Source organism: Doryrhamphus excisus, chromosome 9, assembly GCF_030265055.1.
Source record: "Doryrhamphus excisus isolate RoL2022-K1 chromosome 9, RoL_Dexc_1.0, whole genome shotgun sequence".
NCBI lineage: Eukaryota > Metazoa > Chordata > Actinopteri > Syngnathiformes > Syngnathidae > Doryrhamphus > Doryrhamphus excisus.
Window position 1 is genome coordinate 1,895,970 of NC_080474.1, and position 17,827 is coordinate 1,913,796.

Consider the following 17,827-nt stretch of genomic DNA (forward strand, 5'->3'; position numbering starts at 1 on the left):
AACTCAAAATATGAGGAAGAAAAGTCTTATTAAATGACATAAAATTTCACTTTTACAAGAAAAATGTCATTTTAGTAGCATAGACGTGAATTCAAGTCATATTATTATTATTATGAAAAACAAAACTAAATAAAGTTGTAATTTTTTTATTAGGTTTTGGGAAACTTATGTTCTGAGAATAAAGTAAAATATTATGGGGATAGTCATAACTACCAGGAAATAATTTACATTTAATTTTGAAATATTTTACTATTTTTTAATGAATGGGTTTAATTGTACAAACTAAAGTCAAAATATTGAGAGAAACAAAATCATATTCAAAAGGGAAAAAAAGTTGCAATTTTAAGAAAAACTGACACTCTCTTTCTTCAACGCTACTAAAATGTTATTTTTCCTCATATTACAACCTTTTCTCTTCATATTCTGACTTCATTCTTGTTAAATTACCGACTGTTTTGTAGTTTCCTTGGTCCTTGAACATCCCACCAGCCTGAGCTTAAGTGATCAAATGGATGGATGCTCAACCCTCAATCTGTTTGGGAGGTCACTGTGTCTTTCTTCAGGCACGTTCGAGGGAGGGCGGGGGGGTCTTTCCCACCTCATGAGAGATCAGCTAAGACCTGGACGGAGATACGTACATCCTGCAGGCAGGAAGCGACACTGTATGCATAATATGTTTATGTTACTTACTGAAGCAAGCGGTGCTTGGTCAGTGGAAACTGTGAGGAGAAAAGACAGCAGCTGGTGGACAAAAACAAAAACAGAGCTGAGTGTTCATCCTCTTTTCTTCGTCGGTGATGTCAGAGGACCAGAATGAAGCAGATGTGCCAGTGGAGGATTAGGAAGGTGACAACAGGAGGGATCGCTGTTGTGTTACAGCAGGTGTGTTTCCATAGCAACACAATCATCCTCCTGGAGGAGAAAGTGACATCTTCCTGGGTGGTAAACTAATAGCGACATACTGAGCAGTGTGTGGTACATAAGTGACCTTTTAACTCACATCAACTAAAAGGAACAACAAGTTCTACTTGGGGCTTCGATGGCTTGTGATGGCTCTTTTTTTCCATCCAAATCTGAGCAGGAGAGCATTGAGGTTGGAATCGGGGTGACACACGGAATGAGGAAGAAGTCTGGCATGTACCATACAAGCCTGTGAGGGGCGCTGTTCACACTGCAGGTCAATTTGCATTATTTTCCAAATGAGACTCTCTCATATGCAGATGCAAATTCGATGCTCCTGCAGGTTGAATGTTGATGTCTGGTAGATTCAAGCCATATACTAACACCTAATTAATAAATGAGGGATTACTGTACTCACATCGATATCACGACTCCCGGCTACTCAACCACAGGCTTCTCAAAAAGACATCCCCCGTGATCTTGTTCTTTCCGTCACTCCAGCTGATAAGAAGACATCACTTTGACAAATTGACCACCACAGAGCCGAGACCTGAACACTACTGAGGAGGAAGCAATCATGGACAGGTTAAGCGATGCAGGAAGAAAACACAAACATGATAGTCAGATAAAAACAATTTAATTGGTTATGTACAGGGGCTGAAACGAGGGGGGGCACACAGTGATTCCACCCAAACACCAAAGCTCCCTGTCACTGGTTTCAGCCTCCACCAAGCGTCTTGTCACCACGCTGCTGCAGGCACCGAGTTAAAACAATACTGGACCGCACACACATCATCATCATCATCATCATCATCGTCGTCGTCTGCAGCCGGTGCGGTAATACTGCAAGGCCACGGGGGGTGGTGAAGAGCACATCAGGACCTAGTATGTCTTTTTGTTGAAAGGAAAAGCGTGCAAAAAGTTCTCTTTAAATAATGTGACCCCGTCATGAAGGTCATGAAGGTCACAGTTCTGGTTCAAGTTCTTTGTCCAATAAATTATCACAGGAGACAAAGAAGGGTCCTGGCCTCACAGGATAGAGGGTCGTCCTTAAAAAAAAAAAAAAGACCGACCTAACTGCAAGTCCTCCTGCTCATCATCATCATCATCATCATGTCTCAGGAAGGGCGCCGGAGCAAGGACCCCGCAGGTCATCATCTGACACGCAGCCGTGACATCATCCACTCCAGACCCTGACACAAACTGAGGAGACGTGGGGGGGACACACACGAAGGGTTCGGCGTTAGCATTTGCGTTGTTAGCATGTTGTTAGCGTATAACCGTGCTCACCCCTCGCCGGTGAGGGCGCAGCAGGCCTGGATGTGCCACTGGTGGTCTTTGACAGAGGTCAGCTGCAGGTTCTGGGAGATCTCGGCCACCGACATGCAGCCTTTCACGTCCTGCTTGTTGGCGAAAATGAGAAGGCCCGCCTTCCTCAGGTCCTACATGGCGCAAACATCGGTTACATCATATGTCATGCGATGAGCCTGGGAGGAGATGTTCTCACTTCATGTGCCAGCATCCTGTACAGCTCTTCTTTGGTGACGGAGATTCTCTCTCTGTCTGTGCTGTCCACCACCACGATGACAAACTACACCACGGGAACAAAAGAAGACATCTTGGCGTGTGGAATTGCCGTGGAACGTGACGACAATGTGAAAGCAAAGTGAACGGCAACATTCTAGTACCTCCGTGTTGGTGTAGTACGTGTTCCACGAGGACCGCAGCGACTCCTGGCCCCCGATGTCCCACATCAGGAAGTGCGTGTTGTTGACCACAATCTCCTCCACGTTGCTCCCGATAGTGGGCGACGTGTGGACCACCTCGTTCATTGAACTACAACGCGTCACGGGGACACAAAACAGACGTCCTAGAGGCCGTTTATGGGACTGCAAGTGCGTTTAAAAATAAAAACACAATACTCACAATTGGTAAAGAATTGTGGTCTTGCCTGCATTGTCCAGACCCACAATGATGACTTTGTGCTCTGCAGGGCAAGAAAGAAGAAAGACACTTACACAGACCTCACGGCGGGCGGATGCTGGGTGAGTCTGCCGTGACACAAGTCATTCAGCTTGTGTCCTTCCTGTGCACGACACCATCAATCAAGTGCCAGTGATTCCCATACATTCATTTATTTCTGGAGACCCGCCTCTGATACATTTGGACTGTCACAAATAGATGTAACACATTATAATGGGACTGTTTGTGTAGCTTGTTGTTACAACTCTGTGCAGTAGATAGCACTGTAATTTTGCTTCTTGTTCCGCTACGTTACTAATACTTTCCTTCATGGCGGCAAATAAACCATATTTCATGCAAGTATCTTTATCACTAAAAGATGACGAGGACTAGCTAACAAGCCGCAAAGTAAGCTCGAATATAATGCAGCAAAGTCAAAAGAATAATACTACTTAGTACATTTTAATATTTATTTATTTCGACAGCGCCACTTCTTTTTACACTTGTATGACAGTTAGGAGATTGGAATGGACTAAAGAGTTTCCTTGCATGACAACATGTTATCTTAATTTACTGACCACTCAGCACAAGTCCTCTGTTAGAGGTTTACTAACGACCCGTTAAATGATTCAGGATCATGAGACTCATTAATAATCAATCAGCTCCACTGTTACCTATACTCACCGGTCACAACATTAGGTACACGGTTTAATCACATCCAATATATGAGCTGTTGCTTTGGTTACCTTAATTCGCAACATGACATACACAATATTAGAGTAGTACCATTGTAAATATATTGCTAAGTGAATATCACACTGGATGTGTTGTTTTCGTTCTAAAGGCCGACTTTGGAGTCGGAGTACCTAATGAAGTGACCGGTGAGTGCGTGAATAACTGATGTATTCAGGTGTCATATCTAACTACAGTGATAAATATGACCTAACAATATAAACATGTGTGCTATAGTGATGTGTAAAAGCGTGTTATGACTTGGGAGCTAGCATGAGCCCGTTAGCTCGATTGCTTCTCTTTCGTTCCCAACGTTCTTTAAATGGAGATTAACACCACATTATACTTACCCTGGTGATTAAAAAGCCTCCATAGCTTGGTGAAAAGTATTCCCATGGCTGGATGCGAGGCGACGAGGAGCCGGTGGAACGTCCCTTCGGAAGCCTGGATTGCTAACCAGCGGTGGTTAGCCAGCTAGCTAGCTAGCTACAAAAATCGAGGATCTGGCAACGCTTTTAAACGCACCCGCCATGCCCGACCACATGTGTATATCCAAACCGGTCCTGACTGTGTCCGTGATGTTGGGGACCAAATTAAGTACGACGGTGTGTTTTATTCGTTTAGAGAATGTCTCTGTGATGCTAGCACTGTGTGGCTAACGTTAGCAAGTGTCAGCTGAGCAGCACTGCGCTAGAACGCTTTAGCTGTCACTCACTGCGCATGCGCTCGTCGCACATTCCAGCCTGTATTGTGTATTGTATTACGTTCACAATAATGATGCCGTAAATGTTCTTTACAAACTTTCAGGCGTCTTCATCTGACACAATACTGTTAAATGCACAATAACTCAAGTTTATTAGACATTTATTATTTGCCATTTACTCTTTAACCTAAGGGTAGCAATGGTGGCCTTGCCTTGTGGTTAATAGTGCCTCAAAGGTCGGAAGGTCCAAGTGTGAATCTCTGTTGGAGTGTTGTTGTGTGTCAGCTTCACCTGCGACTACAGCAAAGGTGGCAGGTTTGACCCCGGTACGGGCCACGTAAAAATAACACCAACTTTTTTGTGGTGGTGTCAAACCAATAGACTTTGCTTCTCAAAATGAAACTGAAGCTGGGAGAAGAGGAAGAAGGACACATGATCACTTTGTGATCCTTTATGCAACGTACATAAAGAAAAAAAAACATTTGGGGAATTGAGTACTTTGGGTGTTTGCAGGTCTGGTTCAGTCCAGTTTCTTCTTTCATGCGTGCAACCACTCACGTTTGTAGGCCGGTTAGCTCAGTTGGTTAGAGCGTGGTGCTAATAACGCCAAGGTCGCGGGTTCGATCCCCGTACGGGCCATGACTTTATAGCTTTTCGGTACCCCTAAAGCAAGGCATGGTTTGTGTTCACAGTAGGCAATACCAGTAATCCCTTCTTGATCAACGTTGATTGGTTCCAGCCAGATCATGACACATTACTTTCCATGAAGTCCGAGCATTGGAGCCTGTTTACGACCTTCTAAATTTTTAGTTTTTAAGATTATTAGAGTCCTCTACACATGAAACAACACCCCTGTTGTCACCTTTACACTTCTATTACTTAAAGCAGTAAACATAATAAGAGAAAATATAAGTAAGACATAATATAATGTCACAGTTCCTTGTTTTATTTGTCATTTTTTCCCAAAAGCAATCTGGTTTTGGACTCGTTCCTGCCATTGAAGCGCACCATGACTGAGCATACTGGCCGGTTAGCTCAGTTGGTTAGAGCGTGGTGCTAATAACGCCAAGGTCGCGGGTTCGATCCCCGTACTGGCCACTTGTTTAGTCTAAGACTTAACTTATTGTGTTCGAAACCGCATAGTAAGTACTACATACTTCCATGGCCATCCATAGTCCATACTACATACCCATTCCATCAGTATGCAAAGTGTTTACACTACAGCATACAACATGATCACCCACAATGCATTGCGGTCCTACCCGAGCCAAAATCAACAGGCTGTAGCTGATTTCATTTTAGTCCTAAACTCTTTAAATAGATTTAAAGATCCCGAGTGTGCCATTTATTTGTCCAAATACCAACCGTTTACAATTTCATTCTGACGAATTCTGCACAATTTAAGCTAGCGGAAGTGAGCAACGTACTTCCGGGTATTTTCACAAAATAAAACACCCCCTTACTTTTTCTCATACAAAAAAAACATAGTGATAAATCACTGCTTTTACTTTGAAAACAAAAAGCGAACCAACTTGCAATATATCCTGCTTGACACCGCCGTTTGGACTGATCTTGTCGCGGTGACGTCACGTTGCATTGCATTCTGGGTAATTTGGGTATTTCGCATACTCAAAAATCGCATACTCAAAAAGTTAGTATGAGTAGTAGGTAAGTATGCGGTTTCGAACACAACCCTGGGCTAAGTTCCCGGTCGGCTAGGGGCAATAATGTCCCCTGTCACCTATTAGCCAATATAGTAGATATAATAACGTTAAATAGAACATAGCATATAAGACATCAAGAAAACTTATTATAAAGTCATAATTCTGAGCATTGGGAGAGTTTCTTGTTTGTTTGGGTTTTTTAACTTCCTTTTCTGCAGTACTTAAAATGCTGCCTGGTTCTGGTCTCCTTCCTGCCATTGGATGGGAAGGTCCAAGTCTTTGTTTTTTTGGAGTGTTTGCAGGCCTCTTTTACTGTCATGGAGGGAACACGAGCCGTTGCTCGAGTCCAAGTCAGTGTAGCAGTAGTAGAACCAGAATCAGAGTCTGCGTCTGGAGTCTCGCTTCCGGTGAGGCTTGTAAGAGTCCTGGTAGGGGTCTTCCTCCATCAAAGGCGAGTGGTCCCGGCTGTGCTGTGAGTTTGATGACAAGCGGTTGCGATTCTTCCTCGTCCGCTCGTTGTGGAAGTTCTCGTCTGCCGGCATGAGGCTGCGACGCTCCACGGGGGAAAGTTCTAGAGTGGTGTGGTTGCTGTTCCGGTTCCTTTGCGCCTGTTGGAGACAAGTGACACATGAAGGTATCTGCATTATCCGAGGTCTACACCAGATCGTCGTGAAGCTTGCTTGGAGATCCTCACCTGGATGGCGGCGGGATATGGGGAGAGCGCAGTGGAGCCAAGATTGCGTCCCAGCAGGGGGTTGAGCGGCGCCCCCAGCGAGGCGTGCGTGGCCCGCCAGTACGCCTCCAAGTACTCAGCCAGGTGCTCACAGGCGTCCTCCAGCTGGTTCTCGTCCAGGATGATGTCAAACATCTCCTGTGGAGCCGGGAGAGAGAGGAGCGTCACAGCTGCTGCTCGTTAGCGGAAAATGATTGACACCGGAAGACTACTCACAGACGGGCACTGGGAAAGCTTCTCGGCCGCCACAAGCTGTACGTTCAGGTGTTTGCTCTGCGATTTGCCTCGAGACTTGATCAGACGCTGGAGGACCTGCACAGGTTTCACACACGACAAGACTAAGCTTAGTGAGAAGAAAGAAAGACGTAGGTAAAGTTCCCAGCTGGCTGGCCCAATCGGCAGTACCAACAACACCACCTTCTTGTTTTGCCATGAGATTTTTAAAAATTCTATATTCTTTTTTTAATTTAAAAAATAACTCACGGCAAAACAAGAAGGTGTTGATCTGGTTTTCACCACGCCAAGACCGGCATCCACCATACAACTGTGGGCCGGTTAGCTCAGTTGGTTAGAGCGTGGTGCTAATAACGCCAAGGTCGCGGGTTCGATCCCCGTACTGGCCACTTGTTTAGTCCTCGGTAAAAACATACCTATCGGCCATGTTTGGTGCCAATTGGCACCCAACAAGACTTGCATCTTTGCTCTGGGCTGAGAAGCTCATTTGGTTGCGTGTTCGATCCCCTGTATGGGCCATGACTTTATAGCTTTTCTGTACCCCCAAAACAAGGCCCATGCATTGCTTTGTTGTGTTGTGTGCTGGCCCAGCAGGGACCATTTTCAAGGGCAGCATACTCGAGCTCGCTGGCCGGTTAGCTCAGTTGGTTAGAGCGTGGTGCTAATAACGCCAAGGTCGCGGGTTCGATCCCCGTACTGGCCATTTGTTTAGTCCTCATTAAAAACAAAAATGTCGGTTGTGTTTAGAGCCAGTCAGCCCAACAGACAACATTGAATGCAAAACCACCTTACTGTTTTGCCATGAATTCAATTTGTCTTACCTTGATCAGACGCTGGAGGACCTGCACAGGTTTCACACATGACAAGACTAAACTTAGTGAGAAGACAGAAAGACATAGGTAAAGTTCCCAGCCGGCTGGCCCTATAGGCAGTACCATGAACAACACCACCTTCTTGTTTTGCCATGAGATTTTTAAAAATTCTATAGTCTTTTTGGCCACTTGTTTAGTCCTCATCAAAAACAAAGATGTCGACTATGTTTGGAGCCAGTAGGCCCAACAGGCGAAATTGAGAGCAAAACCACCTTCCTGTTTTGCCATGAATTCAATTCGTCTTACCTTAGGCGAGGACACTTTGACGTGGATAATGATGGGCGCTAAGGAGGTCTTTAGGAGCTGGGCCGGGTGGTTGATGGTGTCGGCGTCCAGAACCACCAGCTGTAAGGAGCGGGCCAGCTCAAAGATGCGCTCTATTTCACTCTGCACCTCCGCTAACAACACACACACACACATACGTGACACATACGTGACGCACACGTGACAAAAGACCTCCATCCGCGTGTACACATGCGCATCATTGAGCGACTGTTACCAAGGCTGGAGCGGGCGTTGGACCTCTCAATGATGGCCCGCTTACTGGGGTTGTTCAGTACTGACCTCTTGGCCAACGATATATCCGCCGTTACCCTGGTGATGGAGATCCTGAAAGCACCGGGGGAGGCGTCACATGACAGCTCGCAGCCGGGCGCCGTGTGAACTCTGCGCTCACCTGCCGTCAAACCGGTGCTTCAGGAAGTCGAACAGCGCCTTCTGCATCATGTCCGTCACCTGGTGGGAGGACACATTTATGTGTCAATAATGCGGTGCCATGTGACCATGGAATATACATTTCATGGAATATACAAGTTTTATATTACTACATCGCGGTTCATCTTGAATGGATTTGCTGTTTTTTGTATTTTTTTTCAAGTACAATTTCGCTTTTTTTAACAGCATATAAAAGTACATTGTGTTCTGCATCCTTGTAGTGTACTAGAGCGACCTATTGTATGTGTGTTGTTGTATTTACTACTGCTAACCAGTAGAGGGTGTTGTATGTGTTGCCCGCCACAACACTTCTGATTAGCTAAGGGAGAACCCGCCCATCGTGTTCTGCGTTCTGAATGGCTGTAGCCCACTGTCAATCAATGTCCGTCGTGCACCACTGCCATGTTTCCTCTTTGCTAGCGATTGGAGGGGCTCTATGCGTCCGTCCGTGCATCTGGTTTGAGTCTCATAAAATTACCACTTTATTCTTGTAATATTACAACGTTAATCCCGCAAATTGACAAATATTACTTGTACTTGTACAACTTTATTCCAGTGGAATTACAATTTAATGTATCATAAAGTGTTAACTTTTTGTCCTCGTAGTACTACGGCTTGTTAAAAACATGCTAACACTAGCATACAACACGTTCTGCTGTGCTGTCATACTGACTGTATTTCGATTTTTATGGTTCTAAAAAAAATACTCTGAATGCACCCCCCCTTCCCCTCCACACACCGGGATGCACTTCACCCAGACGGCTGTTTCCACGGCAACGGCAGCAGGGGGAGGTGAGGACTGGTGACTCCATGACAACTGACTTTGGCTCACACCTCCCACCGCCCACCGCCCCCGCCCCCGCCGACTCCCTCATTGTCCGTGTCTCCGATTGTCGCTTTGAATTTTGGACGTCTTGGACTCTCTTGAGCGCTCATCCTACCTCGTATCCTTTCAGGGACGGGCCCACCAGGACCACGGGCCTCATGGAGGGCACCACGTCATACGGGGGGATGTGCTCCGCCTGGGGGGAGGAGGGAGGCTTTACTCTTCCATAAACATAAACAATGTACCCACCAGTACAGGGGTGTCCACAGCGCCACATTTGTGTGTTTCTTATTGGCCCGCGACACATTCTAAAAATATCATTTAGGAAAACAAACACCCAAAAAAAAGAAGGTGTTGATCTCACTGTCACATGGTGTCTTTAAGAACAGCCATGTTAGGAAATAAATCACGTAACCTTAAACGTTCACCAGATTTCCCACGATGAGACCGGCATCTGACGCACAACAGTGGGCCGGTTAGCTCAGTTGGTTAGAGCGTGGTGCTAATAACGCCAAGGTCGCGGGTTCGATCCCCGTACTGGCCACTTGTTTAGTCCTCAGTAAAAACATAGAAATTGGCTATGATTGGAGCCATTTCGCCCAACACGCAACATTGAGCGCAAAACCACCTACCTGTTTTGCCATCAGCTTTTTAATAATTCAAGTTTTTTTTAATTTATTTAAGAAATAACTCATGGCAAAACAAGAAGGTGTTGATCTTGCATCCACAGCTGTGTCCACAGCACACACATTTGTGTGTTTTCTTATTGGGTGCAACACATTCTAAAAATAATAATGTTTATTATTATTATTATTCTAAAAATAATAATGTTTGTGAAATATTCAAGAAAAATTTTTAAAAAGTCGTGAAATTTTTATTTTTGGAATAAAGTCAAAATATTATGGCAATAAAGTCATAATGTTACAAAAGAAAATTTTAAAGCCGAAAGTTTGAATAGTTGGAAAAAAAATAAAATCAGCAGAAAATAGGGGAAAAAAACACTGTAATTATTTTCAAAATAAAGTCCAAATATGAAGGGAAAAAGTCATATTGTAAACAAGAAAAAAGTTGCAATTTTATGTCAATAAATGCATAATATTATGAGGAAAAATAATGTCATGTTACGAGTATAGTGTTGAAATTGGTTAATAATATTTTCACTTTGGACACCCCTGTTGTTGGTCCTGAAGGTGGTCCAGTACTTTGGTCCAAATGGAGTACTGATGTTTCCTCATGAGTAAAAACCCCAAACATGAAATGAAAACCCAAAACCCCAAAACTTCACTCACCACTTTTTGTTTCTGTTTCCCTGCAGACGACAAGAAGACTGGTGAGGACGTGCGGCATCACATCAACGTGCCGACCGAAGCCCAGGTAGGACTCACCTGCATTGCCGGGATTGGGCTTGAAGGTCCCCGAGACCATGTCCCCCAGGCTGGAGGACAGGTTCCCGCTGGACTTGGTGCTGGGGAATGTTAAAAAGACAACCGGCGTGTCATCGCTCGTGAGGATGTGGCCCCGCCCCCTCCTCCTCATCCTCACCCCCCGTGGACGCCGCGTCCTCTCTTGTGTTCCTGCTGCACCCGGATGTTCTCCAGCTTGAGAGGACTGGGAATGAAGCCCACGTCGCATCCTTCTTTGACCAGACGCCCGATCCACCAGTCGTTGTTGTACTTCTGGAGACGCCACACGGATCACACTTAATAATAATCACTCATAATAATATTTAGACTTTATTCTTATTATATTACAACTTTATCCGCAACCTCACTTTCTCAGACTTACAACTTTATTTGTTTCTCATACTGTTTTATGATTTTTAAAAAGTATGTATTTTTAAATATTTCAACTTTATGCTACTCAAATAATGAGTCGGTAAAATTAGCATTTTTCCTCAACATAATTCCCACAAAATGATGCCCTTTTCTCGTTAGATTACAATTTTTTTTCTCTTAATATTTTGACTTTATTGTCATAAAAGTACGGCTATTTTTTTCCATTTCTGCCGCTGTTATTGTTGTTTTGAAATGTTCAAACTATTTCAACTTTCTTTTTGTGATATTTTGACTTTTTTCCCCATAATATTTTCACTTTATTCTCATAGTATTTTATTTGAATAATATTATAACTTTTTTCACTACCTAATTTTCCAAAACTTACAACTTTATTCATTGTTTTGTACTCATAATTTTTGTTTTAATATTTCAACTTGCTACAAACTACAAACATGACATTGTTTGTCCTCATTGTTATTCTCATAAAATTACCTTACTTAATTACCTAGCTTTTTTCTCTTCATATTTTGTTCATTTTATTGAGTAAAATTATGAATTATGATTATTATGACTATATTTTTCTCATAAATTGACAGCTTTCTTACTCATAAAATTCTGATTTATGATCAGAATATTATGACTTCATCCTCACATTATCACGGCCATTTTCCTCATGAAATTATCAGGTTTTATTTTCTTCTACTGTTGATTTTTTTCTGGTTTTGTTTTCTTTCTAAATTCTATTTTTAGAATGTGGGCCAATAAATAAAACTGGCGATTGGCCCCCGGGCCGCACTTTGAGCACCCCTGATTTAGCCCACACATACACGTGTGGCAAAGATGCTGTGGTGTTTGGACTGTGTGACCGTCGCCATGGTAACAAGCATCATCCACGCACCTCTTTGATGTGGAGGAAGTCCTTGGCATCAAAGGAGACGGCGGTCCCGCCCACGGGGACGTCCTCGTCTAGAGCCCCACAGAAGCTCACGTTGGTCCTCACGGCGAAGGCCACCGCTCTGGTCTGCATGCCCACACGGACGCTTGATTAGGTACACAGGACGTCGCTATCGTCGCTCCAAGACTCACCTTTGCTCTCTCCAGCTGGACGGCGGCCTGCTGCTCGCGCTCCTGCCTCCCGCCCTCCTTGTCCTCCTCCAGGGAGACGTCCGAGTCTGAGGGTCGGCTCGTGTAGGAGTCAGCTGACCCCTGAGGACCAGGAAGCACACAAGACCACATGTGGTGTAGGACTTTCTCTAGACGGGCTGTAGACTATCTGGAGTCTTCTAGACCAAACAAGGAGTATCACATTCTTCAGGAAAATACCATCTTTTGGGAGTAAATTCATTTCAACCCTAAAATATTACCACTTTATTCTCACACTAATACAACCTTTCAACCTTTTTCTACCAGAAATTGTAAAATTTGGACTAAATTTGGAATTTTTTCTCATAAAATTAGGATTTAATTCTCAGAATATTACAACAGTTCGCCTCCAAAAAGTAACTTTTTCTCGTTTTTTGTCCTGATTGGAAAATCCTGATCCCTATTAAATTCTGATTTTTTTACTCATAAAATTAAGATTTATTTCTAGAATATTACAACCTTTATTTTCTATTAAAATTATTATGACATTTGGAATTTTTTCCTCATAAAATTATAATATAATATAATAATAATATAATTATATCATATAATACTATAATAATTCTATAATTATGGTTACTATGGTACCCATTATGTCATTATATGGTCATATCACCTTGTACTTCAGTATGTGTAAAAAAAAAATTACATTTATTTTTTAATTGAAAAAAATAATATTTTTTTAATTATATCAGAAGGCAGGAAGTGAACAAATGTAACAGTTACTGATTGTAAAAGTACCAGATGGAGGGGTAGGATTTAATTTAATAATTTAATAATTGTTTATGTGATGCATTCCATTGTAACCTGATGCATGTTCAAATAAATTAAATCATTACCATAATTCTCAGAATAGTACAACCCCAAAAAGTAACTTTTTCTAGTTCTGAATAAAAGGACCACATTGAGAGTTATCATATATTTGTACAGTACGTAGGGCCCGCCCATGAAGGCATCATATCGTGTAGAAACAATGAGCTCCATCCGCCTTTCTCCCACCCGATACGGGAGCGACGAGGACGTCTTATCTCCGCATGATAGCGATGAAGTGGTGAGCGTCGTCTCACACTCCACTTCTTATCACACGCCCAACTTCTTCTTCTGCCCCTTGTGACTTTTATCACGTCCGAGTGGGAAGGCTAAAAGCATTCCTGCTGGCTGACGTGGACAGGTTCACCATGGGAAGCTTCTTCGGAAATGGACTTGTTTTCCGGGAAAATCATCACTTCATTTTACGACTTTATTCTCTTTTTCTAGTCAAATTATGATTTAATTCTCTGGATTTTATGACTTTCTCCTGACTTAATTTTTCCTAGTAAATATTCTAATTTTATTAAAATGTTTTCTCGTCAAATTACGATTTAATTCTCAAAATTTTTAAATTTTTTTGGTCATTTTTTCCTCATAAATTACAGCTGTTCTAGGCTAATTACTTTATAGTCATATTATTACCACTACTGAATTGTTTTAATTCTTTGAATATTAGTACTCTGTTCTATTGGGGTTTTTTCCTGAAAATTCTGAGAATATTCTGACTTCATTCTCACAATTTTTACATCTTTTTTAAATGTAAAATTAATTCAGAGAATATTAGTACTCTGTTCCAATTTTTTCCTGAAAATTCGGAGAATATTCCGACTTCATTCTCACAATTTTTACATATTTCTTAAAGGTGAAATTACGATGTAATTCAGGGAATATTAGTACACTATTATTCTCATAAAATGACAGCGTTTTTCCAACACTGGGACCAGACTCCCACATTTTTCCAGACTTTTTCTGAAGGAAAACTCAAGGAAAAAAAAGTTCATCCTTGCAGTTTGCTACCATAAACCGACGGCTATTCTTCCCGAAGTGAGATCCTACAACATTATGACTACTTCCTTCATTCTTGCATTCATCTGACACCTTCTGGTCTTCCTCACAAACATCTCAGAAGCGAGCGCCCATCAGGTGGTCCTGATGGTAGAGCACCTCTATCTCCTCACACGCACGCTCCTCCACACACGCACACACGATGACAATGACCGCTCACCGCCTCCGAGTCTTCAAAGCCATGCAGGTACAAGTCGTCGTACATGGAGGTTCTGGAAGGAGCCTTCAGTGGAGCTCGAGGAGCATCCTCCTCATGAAGACCGCCACTCCAGGGTGTGTGTGTTTTTTTTTCTCCCCCCCTTCTCAGCTGCGTCGCAGCAAACAGGCGGACTGCACACTCAGCCTGAGCAGGCTGTGACACGGGCGCCACGCTGCGTGACCATTGGTTGACAGTCAGGAAGCGAGGGGAGCAAGAAAAGGTGGAGGAGGAGGCGGGGCTACTGCAGCGAGCCAGTTAGAACTTCATTCTAATAAATCTATACATTTATTCTTGTTTTATTAGTACTTTATTCTGATAAATTCACACATTTAATCTTGTATTATTAAGAATTTATTTATTATTAATAATGTATTTTTTTTAATTATTTATTTATTTGTTCCAATGAAATGACAAATGTATTCTTGCAAGATGACCATTTTATTTTGGTCAAATTCCGGCTTTATGGTAATATATTCTTATATAATTTAAAAATATTGATATAGATATTACATTATATTATTATATCTATATTTTAAAAAGCGGTTATCAACCTAAAAAAAAAAGAAAAATAATGTACGTTTACGCATGTTTCTCATATTTAGGGAATTGAATGGCCTCGTTTGGCCTTGGTGTTGTTTACAACGAGAAGAAAACAAACAGTACAGCAACAGCGCCCTCTGGTGCCACGCGGGTCAACTGCAGTTACACCTGCCCTGTTTAGGGGCGCCCTCTTGTGGGGATTTTTATACTTCCTTGACCGCCACGGCTCAGATACACGCATCATCTGCATTAAGTTCAATTTTTCCCACTCAGACAAAGCATGGATGGACTCATCCGGCTGCAGCATCGAGGGGGCGGGGCTACGACCGAAGAGGTGGAGCCATTAAAAGCACATAAGAATTATGCAGACGCCATTCAGACAAAAAGAGGACAAACATGGACACTTCCTTTGGTAAAAGTCATCTCTGTTAGGAAAAAAAATGTGTCAGGAAAAAAATATTACTTTTAATTCTCCGCATTTTTTTTTCTGTGAATTTAAATACGTGATAAAGCTTAATAGAGTGTGGAAAAGCACAATGTGGCTGGCTGCTCATCAGCCTTGTGGGCTCAGCCGGTTGTCATGGTTACACCGCAGCATCAAAGCTTCACCTGACGATGACGATGATGATGACGAGCAACCATCTGACAAGCACACGCTAATTAACTCATTCGATACCAAGAACGTATTTATAACGCCCCATCCCAACAATACGTAGTTGGGATCGGATGTTCCCTTCAGAGCAACTTTAAGACATAAAAACGGCCACAAGGTGGCAGAAGAACACCATTTTCTCTATGCCTGTGTTTTTATATTTACCATTTCATTCTTGTGACTAAAATGTTTTTTGAATAGAACTTTATTCTCACAGTTTTAGAAATACATCGACCTCAAATGACAACATTGCAAGTAAATTTCCATTTTTATTACTCGTAATATTTCCACTTTTTTCTTAGAAGATTACAACTTTTTTCAATTTTTTAAAACAAATTTTTCAAAAACATTCACTTTATTCTTGCAGTGCAATTCTAACTATATTCTCATAATATTCAATTTTTTCTTGTCAAAGTGCGACTTTAGTATCACGAATCTACTTATTTCAACTGTTTCCTTGTAAAAGTACGACTTTATTCTTGCCACACTGCAACTCGCATAATGATAACCTTTTCTTGGAAATTTACGACTTTTTTCACAGAAAAAAATTTGACTTTATTCTCGCAGTGACGGCTTTTTTCTCGTCAAATTATAACTTTAGTTTTTGGAAGAGATTTTCCCTGTCAATGCTTGCTAGTAAATGCTTGCTAGCATATTTATCGCCTTCAGTATATAAAAAGTATAGAACTTTCTCCTGGTAAAACCGCGACTTTCATTGTGTCTCCTTCACAAAAACTCAACTACGAGGTGGTCCGTTAACTCTCAACCCTCAAATACGTTGAAGCCAGATCGTCACGGTTACCGCTGCTAAACACACACAGGCCGGACGCAAAGGACGTGCGTTGTGAAGTGTCCTACTTGTCTGAGGATGAAGCTGGTGGACGTCGTGCTGCCGTCCGATCGCTTCAGTCGACTCCTTCTTGAGTACGTCCCACGATTGACCTGAAGGAAGTAAAAAGAATGTCTGCCATTGATTGCACAAGGTCAAAGGTCAGGTGTAGGAGAAAGTGCTTTGATGTAAACGGCGAGACTGAGACGTATCTGACATATCTGGAAACGTCGAGTAAATAAAACAACACACATAGATCGATCTAATACACCACAAGGATATAGAACACAAAATGCGTTCATACATTGTAAAAAAAATGCAAAAGTTAATTTTAAAAAACCCACAAAGCAGTGTACATTTATTCTAATAAATGAACAATGTTACTCTTGAAATATCAAGACTTTATTCAAATACGTTTACAGCATTATTCTTGCAACATGAAGACTTTTTATTATGAATTCATACAGTATTGTGTTTTTAAAAAGTAAATACTAATGTATTAGATAATGTGTATAGCATATTGAATTTATTTCCATGTGGAGATGTTCAACTTTCACACATAATGATGTAGAAATGTTGTTTATAAACAAGCTAATGACTATGCGGTGAAACCAAACGACGAGTGCGTGTTGTGTACCTGGAAGGCGGGCTTGTTGCCTCCATCCCCCGGGCCGTGTCTGCCGTAGATGTGCCGGGACATGTCAGCCAGCTCGTCCGTCCAGGGCGGAGGCTGCCTCGCCAAATGCTGCTGCTGATGGCCGGCCAGCTTTGCTTCGCTTTCTCACGAAGAAGAAGAAGAAAAAGAGGGATTTGAACCTCAGTGGATGTTTGACATGTTCTTCGAGGTGAATTCTGAGGAGAAAAAAGTCAAATGACTGACAAGCAGGATGGCTAACAAGACAAAGCCCCGCCCCTCGCCGTTCCATGCTCGAGGCGTTCACTGACCACGGGTCATCTCACAATTACACTACCGCCACAGGTAAACCTTATATTTTTAAATAATGTTTTTAAAGTACTGTTTTCAGGGTTGAGGGAACATGTCAAATAAAAAAAACGTCGATTCATTAAAATATCACATTTCGTCTTAATAAAATGAGCGAAAACGAACTTTTATAAAACGATGTAACCAAAATAAGGTGTAATGTTAATTAAGCATGATTGATGCTTAAAATAAAAAAATATACCTGCTTAACATTCCAGTCTGATTCAAAAAGGCACAGGTTGGTAGTTGGGTTTTACTAGGGGCACCTGAAGGCAACATTAACTCTGCACTATAGTAGCCTTTTTCAATTGGAACCCAAACGAAGCAATCCAGTGGGTGGAAAAGCGTCGTGCTTTCCCGGGGGAAAGGGATTGAAGCCTCGGGCACCGCGTGGATCCCCGTGGGGGCATCTTTGGAAGGAAAAGAGCAGCAGGATCTATAAAAAGGTCGGAGCGATGAATAAATGATGCAGCGTGATGGAATATAGCAGAT

General features: G+C 42.3%; 2 protein-coding genes and 5 non-coding genes across 8 annotated transcripts; 5 read left to right on the forward strand and 2 right to left on the reverse strand.

Moving 5' to 3' along the window:
- Window positions 1-1,520: 1,520 nt before the first annotated feature.
- Window positions 1,521-4,312, reverse strand: arl5a (ADP-ribosylation factor-like 5A). Its single transcript, XM_058082036.1, has 6 exons — window positions 3,945-4,312; window positions 2,827-2,887; window positions 2,589-2,736; window positions 2,408-2,491; window positions 2,191-2,342; window positions 1,521-2,103 (listed from the first exon to the last, which is right to left on the reverse strand). Exons 1-6 carry the CDS (start codon window positions 3,988-3,990, stop codon window positions 2,055-2,057), a joined length of 540 nt encoding a protein of 179 aa, XP_057938019.1. The 5' UTR covers window positions 3,991-4,312; the 3' UTR covers window positions 1,521-2,054.
- A 421-nt stretch (window positions 4,313-4,733) lies between these two features.
- cacnb4a (calcium channel, voltage-dependent, beta 4a subunit) lies at window positions 4,734-17,749 on the reverse strand. Of its 2 annotated transcripts, XM_058081921.1 has the most exons (15): window positions 17,538-17,749; window positions 16,991-17,129; window positions 16,383-16,466; window positions 12,202-12,321; window positions 12,014-12,136; window positions 10,883-11,016; window positions 10,726-10,805; window positions 10,630-10,649; window positions 9,456-9,536; window positions 8,477-8,535; window positions 8,300-8,409; window positions 8,047-8,198; window positions 6,911-7,006; window positions 6,656-6,832; window positions 4,734-6,569 (listed from the first exon to the last, which is right to left on the reverse strand). In XM_058081921.1, exons 1-15 carry the CDS (start codon window positions 17,612-17,614, stop codon window positions 6,339-6,341), a joined length of 1,683 nt encoding a protein of 560 aa, XP_057937904.1. In that variant the 5' UTR covers window positions 17,615-17,749; the 3' UTR covers window positions 4,734-6,338. The 2 variants fall into 2 exon arrangements, with proteins under 2 accessions (XP_057937904.1, XP_057937905.1); XM_058081922.1 differs by lacking the exons at window positions 16,383-16,466; window positions 16,991-17,129; window positions 17,538-17,749 and adding an exon at window positions 14,294-14,462.
- trnai-aau (transfer RNA isoleucine (anticodon AAU)) lies at window positions 4,863-4,936 on the forward strand. The gene has a single exon. It is a non-coding gene; the product is annotated as a tRNA-Ile (tRNA).
- Window positions 5,322-5,395, forward strand: trnai-aau (transfer RNA isoleucine (anticodon AAU)). The gene has a single exon. It is a non-coding gene; the product is annotated as a tRNA-Ile (tRNA).
- Window positions 7,244-7,317, forward strand: trnai-aau (transfer RNA isoleucine (anticodon AAU)). The gene has a single exon. It is a non-coding gene; the product is annotated as a tRNA-Ile (tRNA).
- Window positions 7,558-7,631, forward strand: trnai-aau (transfer RNA isoleucine (anticodon AAU)). Its single transcript has one exon. It is a non-coding gene; the product is annotated as a tRNA-Ile (tRNA).
- On the forward strand, window positions 9,811-9,884 carry trnai-aau (transfer RNA isoleucine (anticodon AAU)). The gene has a single exon. It is a non-coding gene; the product is annotated as a tRNA-Ile (tRNA).
- Window positions 17,750-17,827: the final 78 nt, after the last annotated feature.

Coding starts and splice junctions, on each gene's coding strand:
- arl5a (XM_058082036.1), bottom strand. CDS start 3,990: ATGGGAATACTTTTCACCAAGCTATGGAGGCTTTTTAATCACCAGG. Junction 2,343..2,407: donor ACAGGATGCTGGCACATGAA/GTGAGAACATCT, acceptor TGCGCCATGTAG/GACCTGAGGAAGGCGGGCCT. Junction 2,104..2,190: donor TGCGCCCTCACCGGCGAGGG/GTGAGCACGGTT, acceptor ACGTCTCCTCAG/TTTGTGTCAGGGTCTGGAGT.
- cacnb4a (XM_058081921.1), bottom strand. CDS start 17,614: ATGTTGCCTTCAGGTGCCCCTAGTAAAACCCAACTACCAACCTGTGCC. Junction 10,806..10,882: donor GGACGCGGCGTCCACGGGGG/GTGAGGATGAGG, acceptor AACATTCCCCAG/CACCAAGTCCAGCGGGAACC. Junction 8,536..9,455: donor CGTCCCTGAAAGGATACGAG/GTAGGATGAGCG, acceptor TCCTCCCACCAG/GTGACGGACATGATGCAGAA.